The following is an 8,310-nucleotide window of genomic DNA, read 5'->3' on the forward strand; positions in this document are numbered from 1 at the left end:
TGATCTCCTTGCTTGTCTAGTGGTAGGACGTGAGCTGCGTGTCTACTGTTGCATGATGAATCTAGTTGTAATTTTACCATGTAACCAACAAAGTCGTGCTCGTAACCTGGCAGGGCCTGCTCCTGTCACGGGCCATAGCACGGTTGCATTGTCTGCACTGTCTATACCTACGCCCTTCTTTTATTGTGACAGTTCTGTGGGGATTGCATTGTGTTCTGTAGTGTCAAGACCCTTTGAAATCGAAATCTATGGTCTCTAACAGTGTTATTGTTGTTTGAATAACAAGTAACAGCCACATGCAAAAATCACCACTGACTGACTGGCGGGGAACCAATTCAACAATCAAAGTCTGATATTCAGAAACTCTTATCAGACTGTGAGAGGACTATGTTAGTTACTGCTAAATAAAGATAACATCTAGAGAAAATGTTGTCATCCTTCATAACCCTTCTGTAGACTGTGCAGGCCTACACAAATACTCTATTATCATGTTAATAATTAAGAAATAATGTGAATGTCTGATTACCTGAGACCCATTTACTCATGTTATCTCTTCCTTGATAGCACTTGATTTGCTTTCAATCACATAAACAAATAATTAAAAGAGCAACCTGTTGTAAATGTTACAGAAGTGCAGAACTCAGGGACCTAAATGAAGTGTGAATGATGAGTTAAGTGAAAGTACTGCTGCTAACACTTTTATTTGTTATTTGTCAAAACTGTCCTTATACACTAATACAAAATGAAAAATTAAGTGTTCTGAAAAAGAGAGAAAAAAGTAGTAGTCACAGGCCTGCAATAAACAGTATGTAGTAGGTGGTGACACTCATTCCATTCACTCCAAATGCAGTAATTGGCTAGGTCACTTTACCTCGCTACCATGGCTACCAGCCTTGCCGCAAAAGGAACCACCTACATGCGCAACAAATCTAGTGACTTTTTCTGGTGTTATTGGAGACTTCTGGAGATTCTGAAAGAATGTATTGTTTTTACTATTCTCGATGAGCAGCGTCCCATCGCACTCACACCTCGCACAGCAGTCCCTCCCAACTACAGTCAAAGCAGGAGATGGTCATCCCTCTGCTTCCAGAGACTGCAAATGAATCACGCATGCGGAAAGCTGCCCTAACCATAATCAAACCAAACTTTAATTTAAAATTTAAAATTTAATTTTATTTGATGGTCCCATGCCAGGGGAGGAGGAGGTTGTGACATTAAAAAAAACAATAATTGACAGAAGAAAGTTCATTTTGTAAGTGTAAACATATATGGGTGTTTTTTTACTCTGTTTTTGTCTTTCCCACTATGTTTTTCTTCTCTCCTACAGTGTTCATCACAAGTGATGACATCATTCAGAGTTTACTTTCCTTACTGAGGAGTTAACAACCCTGGTTGGGCACTCTCATATGTGATGACACTAGATGGAAGAGGTCAGACCAGAGTCAATATCATGGCTTTTCAACAATCTCACGACCCCAGTGGGCTAAGAAGTGACACCATGGTCGCTTTATTTCTGCTGGACAGGTAATCTGCCTTTTTTCCATTCTGATGGTAATTTGTTAGCTCAGGTTAACTTTAGGTAAGACAATGTAGGTGTACGCCAGGCTTAGGGAAGGAAGTTTTGAAATTGAAGCTTCCAGGGAATCAAAGTGCCCAGTTGGTGTATCCAGAGCCTCTCCTCTCGTTGTCTCTGGGCTGCAGACCACCTGGGATTACATTGGAGGATCAGTGCAGTGAGCTGGGGCCAGCCATGCTCAATAAAGTGCTTAACCAGGGGGATGTTAGTGTCTTTTTTCCTCATAGTGTTGTGCCTGTGTTGTGAGAACCTAGTCAACAAAGTGTTCCCTGTTTCTCCAACGTACTGCATATCACACTGTCTACATCTAATCAAATATACACAATTCCTGGAATGAACGCCATGCCATGGGCGATGGGACCATGCGAAGTGCAAATCAAGTTTAGAAGTGTAGCTGTTTTTGGTCTAAAGTGCGCCCTCTAGTGGCCTAGTGCAGTGTGTTGTCAGGGCGGTGATGTTTTTATGAATGAGCAATGCAGGCTTGGGGAGTGGCTCCCTCTTGTGATCCAACTGCGTTGTATGCACCATCACATTGTCATTTCGATTATCAGTGTACAGATGTTGAATTGATCACATATTTACCAAATATCGATCACACTCACTCTTCACTTAGTTCCCTGATGTGGTGAATATAGAACATAGACCTTGTCCCTTTTTGACTGGTTTCTTTTGTTATTGAATGTGTCTGTACACCGTGTACCACTATTTACTGCAAGCACAAAGGTGATTTTATGTATCAAAGTGACAAACTTCTTTCATCATTTTCTTTGTGATGTGTGGGGTTTGCCCCTCACAAGATAATAATAATAAATTTTATTTATAATGCACTTTACATTTCAGGGAAATCTCAAAGTGCTACAACAACAAGGGGTTAAAAACAGTTCCAGAAAATAACAATCGCAATAAAACACCGTAACAAAAAATTTAAAACCATGACTGTTAAAAGGCCTTTTGAAATAAAAAAGTCTTTAGGCCCTTCTTAAAAACCTCCAGAGTTTGTGGGGCCCTTAGGGGCTCTGGGAGGGCATTCCAGAGCCGTGATGACAAGATGGCAAATTCAATTGTAATTCCATTTGAGAATTAAAATGTGAGAGTTGTTATTAGACATTTCTTTAATGATAGGAAATGATTTTCATATATTTTATGTACTCCTAAAACTTCTCTGAAATATAAAAAAAAAAACTGATAGCAGGCTGCAATACAATTTTCTTTGTATATGATTACAGGGAGGGGCGTGAACGTAGTCCCCTACTACCAGAAATGATGTCGCAGTCACGATTTGGGGGATTTGCAGCAGTCTACAGGAGGAGTCCACAATACAGCTCACTTCATTCAAAGAAAATGTTGCAGAGACTGTTGATATCATCTGTACTATTCCATATGTGTGATATTAACCATTTCAGATTCGAATCAACTGTTTTTTGTAATACCTCTTGAAGCCGTTGAAGAATGCAGCATAATTCATGTAATGTATTCACGTTACTGGACATATTGTTTTCAATTAAATACAGATTATTATATCAAAAGTATACTTGTGTGAGAATCCTTTGTCTTTTCCTCAAAGTCATTAGAGAAGAAGTTACTAATGTGAATACATTAGTAACTTCTTCTCTTTATGAATTCCCTTATGACTGCTGGGAGGCTTAAAAGTAATTTAGCATTGCTGAGGCTGATTAAAGCTACTTGAAAAGATCTGATATTGTTGAGCTATAGGTAAATGTCATTCATGTAAGTAATCTGGCGCCCTTTATCAGTATCCCTATTTTTTGATAAACAAATATACCCCATTCGTCAATTAATATTTCACAACTCACTGTTACTGTAGCACTGACCACTTTATTAAATAAAGTCCATGAAATTGGAAACAGAAAAACAGCACTACATTGTAGACAAAATCACTGACATGATTGAAATTGAAATGTCATGAAAACAATAAAACCATACTAGACAAGATAGTAGGCACATTCTGTTTCCTCAAACTGGTCAACACCAAAGGTCAAGATGCTTTACACAATACGAGTTACCTCTGTAACAGCATATAGACAAACAGATGTAATTATATTTGTCATAAAATATCTGACAATGGAAGGTTTGAGCTGCTAAACATACAAACTCACTGAACAGGTATCACCAATGTTGATTAAAAAGCTAAAGGACACCAGGACTAATCAGCAGTTTCAATACAACTAATCATTCTTATAAAAACAACTACTATAATAATAATAAACATTAAAATAACAATAATGGCAATACTAATACTGATACAGATTAATAATACAAACAAGAATGAGTAGAATCGGGGTAGGTGGAAATGCCTGCTCAGACGGCCGGGGGGTCTGGGACTGAAGGCTCAAAACCACATCCACAGCCTTTTTAAAGTCTGCGAAGGTTTCAAAAGTCTGGCCAGAAAGTTCACTGGAGGTGGATGATTTAGATTTTTCACAGTAAGTTTTTTTCCTGTACTTTTTGTGTCCTTGAGTGGATTGGCCACACAGCGCACAGGTGTACAGTCTCACTGTGCCCTGAGGCCCAGTGCCACTGCGCTCTGCTTTCTTCCTCTTGTACAGAGTTGACCTTGCCAGTGAGATCATTGAGCTAGGCTGTTGGGGGAGTAAAACAGATGCTTGCACCTGGGGAACAGCTAGAAAACATGTAAAGGCAGGTGCTGTGGGCTGCCTGAACGTGCAGGTGGGCTGGAGTCCTGCTGCCGTGGTTTGACCGGTGAAATGGTCATGCCTCGGTTTGAGTTTTCTGGTGCCTGCCAAAGATGGAGTGACCTCATACTGTCGACTGGTGTGTGGTCTCTCATCCGGGAGCTCTGCTGCGGTGGGTTGGCTAGTACTAGAAACACTCTGATGATGGCGGAGGACAGCCAAATCTTGATCCGTCACATTTGTGGCTGACAGGGCCTCCTGTCTCCTGATGAACTCAGCAACGCACTTGGAGTTGATTTTCAGGATGGGAATCCCGAGTTTGCTGAGGTCAGTGTCATCCACGGTCACTCTCTGCTGCACACGCTGGTACATTTTGGTGATCTTGTGCTTCTGTAGCGACCCTCGAGCCATTGTGCCACAGTCAGGATGAAGCCACAGCTGTTTAATGATGCAGTACATCAGCCAGTTCTTTCTGGAGTCCAGCAGGTGGGCGGCTGAGTAACGCTTGCTGAACTTCAACTTTTGCACCAAAGACGACTCAGATGGCTGACCTTTGGTGCGGACGAACAGAGCGTTACCCTAGCGTGCTGAGTAGAGGTTGTCAAACTGCTGGATGCTGCGGTCGTGGAGTTCCAGCTTGTTCCAGGCGCTGACGACTCTCTGTCTTGTAGAGTCACTGAGAGCAAGCTTTCCCTCCTCCAAGGCAATCTCAACAAGTACTCTGCTCAGCTCCTCTACCTGTTGGTATCCGGGAGATGATTTGGACCGCACACATCCTCTACACAGGGATCCAGCTCAGGAGCCACAACCTGGTCGGTAAGACGCAGATTCCTCCTCAGCGGAGTCAGATTGTCAGTCTCGCTGTCAGAGTTGTAGCCCGCATCTTCCTCCAGGGATTCTTCCTGGTCAGCTCGAAGCGTCTCTCTGGCCTGAGCGTAATGGTCAGGAGCACAGAAAGGTTCTGACGACTGGGAGAACAGATACTCCAAACCAATTCGCTCGTCACCAGCAGGAACAGGTGGTCGGTAATTTACCTCCTAATTTAACTCCTGGCACCTGGCGATGTATCAGATGAGACACGTACACCATGTGCTTCCTTCCTTTGTGGCCTTTGACATTGGCAGACTCCCTGTCAGAGTTCCAACGTGCGATGCCGCTGAGAAGATAGACCTGCAAGGGGACAGCTGCACAGTGGGGCCCCGGTATCATGCTGGGCAGGAAGGAGTGGAAGCTCTCCAGGCTGTTGCTGCCTCTCACAGTCCTGTAGTACAGCAGGCGCACGCCGTTACGGGTGACATACTTGGTGATGGTGTACATGTTTCTTCCTGGAGGATCCTGAATGCACTCCAGGTGTTTCTGCTGGTTTTCCCAGACCCGGTCAATGGCTGCTGCGTCCTTGAACAGATGGATCTGGTTCTCGTCCATTCCAGCCGCTCCCTTCAGGATGTCGATGGCACTCTGCACGCGGACAAAGGTCTCCTGGGCTCCAACCGTCATCCTCCTGACGTAATGCTTTAGATCAGATTTGCCGACATGCATTTCAATGATCTGACCATCAGACAGGGAAGCATATTTGGTCGGGTGTCCTGCACGCGTGGCTTGAATAAGTAGCGCCATGTCGTCCTTGTTATACACGAACACAGCAGCAGACTTGAAGAGAGCGTATTTTGGGTGGTGATCTGTTCGGAGAGCCGCGTTAAACCTGGTTATCCAGTGAAAGATGTCGAGCCGCACCATCATGCCGCTGTCGGCCCACTCACTGAACAGCTGCTCCAAAGATGAGACACCATGCACACGACAGCAGCCGCGGTCCACGTACGTCAGTTCAGGAGGTGCCTCATTTGCTCTCCTATATCTCGCCATGAGGCCTTCAGCCATTGGCCTCAGTTTGTCCAGAGACTCCTCACAGGTAAGGACGGACATGAGGATCTGACCGAGCTCATTGGCCACGTTTGTGCACCATTCTGCTGTCCCTTTTCCTTGTCCAGAAAGCTTCTTGCAGATCTGATGACATACACAAAACAAAGTGACTGTTATAGCTGCGAGCCTCCTCACATGTTGTCATATTTTTTTTTACAGTTTATACAGCCGAGGAATGCCCCTTAAAAAGCGATACAATAAGAGTATATAACGGCCTGCCGTGAGCTATTGCTTTATTACTATTGTCATTTAATTATTAATTATGAAATGATATGATGCACATCGAGACAGGAGAAACAATGTTGGAGGTAAACACTAAAGTTTGTTTGGCAATAAAGCTTATTTTAAACAGAACTTTTAGTTTCTAAACTGCCTTCAAATTAAATGACCATTGCAGCCAAACGTCATCTTCAGTACACACTTTAGTTCAATTCAGTGAAACATGTTCCCCTTCAAAAGACTGAGTCAAATTACCTTCTTGGTGGAGTCGTACTTAAGGACTTTGCCAAACGTGGACATGATCTTGATGTTCTCTGTTTCAGCGAGGAGGAAGGAAGAACTTCCTCAGCAGCTTTGGGGACGGCAGCTCCCTCCTTGGTGGCGGATGCTGAAACTGATGGCTGAGAGTCCCTGTAAGCAGAAAAATTGATGTTCACACACACAGAGATACAAACTCCATTCCTGAAGGGAAATCTCTGAGCCTTTGGATCAGACTGCCGCATCTCTCAACACCCTTTGCACAATCTGAGATTTTTATTTTTTCATTTCCAGGAATCTAATGGGCTCAGTGCTACCAGCAGTATTGATCAACTAGTTAACTTAGTTAACTTCTCCTGCCCAGTTTGAATCTTCTGAGGGCGCCGACAGAGCTCCCTCATTCCTGTTGCAGTGTCATTCCTGTTGTATTCTGTTTACCTGATTAAAACGACCTATTTCTTAAATCTGACACAGCATTCACGTTTTTACGTCTGCGAATATGCACTGGAAACCGGGTTTATTGAGCTGGCTGAGGAGGGTGGTGTAGAGGTCTTTTCTGTGCAGATACTCCTCACAGTGGCTTTCCTGGACCTGCCTCCACACCTTGGTCATGGTGTTGCCCTCACTGCGATCCCTCATCAGCCAGACCACCTGCTTGTCCACGCCACGCCTGAAATTACAGCACAATCGTGTGATGCCGGTGAAACTCAGATTAAATGCTCTCTAGTATAACATTTAATTATAAATGATGCAAAGACTCACATTAGTGTTAAGAGGGCAGGGAATGCGGCTCGGTGAGCTGGGCTGAGCTGGTTAATTATGGCTGCTTCCCACGCCACAAAGCGACCGATGACATGTTGCTCAGACTCCTTAGCAGCTTTCCTGCACGCGTTAGTTATAAAATTATATAATATTATATTATCTGGTAGCATAACAAAGACAAAAACTTAATCTACCAGCTACTGTGTTCTCTTACTATAAATCTTTTTTCTTCACTAGGCTGCATATATTACCTCAGGTTGAGAAGCCGCTGCTTTTGGGGTCACAGGGGCTTTGCTTGGCAGCAGCGCTGCGCCAGTAACATCAGAGGTCCTCCCATGTTGACCACCAGGTGCTGGAGGAGGACCCTTAAAAAGACAAGTGTATTACTGTATTGATGTCCCCATCAACTACATGTTGATGGGGACATCATGATCTATGAACTCTGGCCTTACAGGTAGCTGTGGAATGGAGTCTGTCTGTGGCAGGTGTGGAGGCTCTGGTTCAGCCTCTTTTCCGGGAGGGGTCAGGTCAGTGTCCCCTGAATGGAAATGAGGACAAAAATCTGCAGCTGGAGGACAAAACTGTAATCCTATGACGAGCTTCAATCATCCTCAGCGCTGGACGACGTGGTGGCAGTGCTGGTGGCGGTGCTGGATGACGTGGCAGTGCTGGACAACGTGGCGGTTGCTGCGGGAGGGGCCACTTTCTGCTGAGGTTTCTGTAAAGTAAAGTACATGTTGAGTTGGTGTGTACATATGCAAAAACAATGTCGGACACCGTAGTTTTCTCTGGACCCCTGCCAAATCTGACCAGTGATGACATGTATAGCCGCATGTCGTCATTCCGCCGCTGGTTGTCGAGGTGGTGTCCAGCAAACGATGTGGGCTTTGTTGATCATTGGCAGACTTTCTGGGGAAGACC

At 44.2% G+C, this 8,310-nt stretch overlaps 1 protein-coding gene across 1 annotated transcript; it reads right to left on the reverse strand.

Moving 5' to 3' along the window:
• Window positions 1-3,392: 3,392 nt before the first annotated feature.
• Window positions 3,393-8,082, reverse strand: LOC123967527. Its single transcript, XM_046043648.1, has 6 exons — window positions 7,842-8,082; window positions 7,641-7,754; window positions 7,390-7,509; window positions 7,231-7,297; window positions 6,625-6,780; window positions 3,393-6,234 (listed from the first exon to the last, which is right to left on the reverse strand). The coding sequence occupies exons 5-6, from the start codon at window positions 6,667-6,669 to the stop codon at window positions 5,233-5,235; spliced, it is 1,047 nt and encodes a 348-aa protein (XP_045899604.1). The 5' UTR covers window positions 6,670-6,780; window positions 7,231-7,297; window positions 7,390-7,509; window positions 7,641-7,754; window positions 7,842-8,082; the 3' UTR covers window positions 3,393-5,232.
• Window positions 8,083-8,310: the final 228 nt, after the last annotated feature.

Source organism: Micropterus dolomieu, linkage group LG02 (assembly GCF_021292245.1).
Source record: "Micropterus dolomieu isolate WLL.071019.BEF.003 ecotype Adirondacks linkage group LG02, ASM2129224v1, whole genome shotgun sequence".
Taxonomy (NCBI): Eukaryota; Metazoa; Chordata; class Actinopteri; order Centrarchiformes; family Centrarchidae; genus Micropterus; species Micropterus dolomieu.

Coding starts and splice junctions, on each gene's coding strand:
- LOC123967527 (XM_046043648.1), bottom strand. CDS start 6,669: ATGTCCACGTTTGGCAAAGTCCTTAAGTACGACTCCACCAAGAAG. Junction 6,235..6,624: donor AGTACGACTCCACCAAGAAG/GTAATTTGACTC, acceptor GTATGTCATCAG/ATCTGCAAGAAGCTTTCTGG.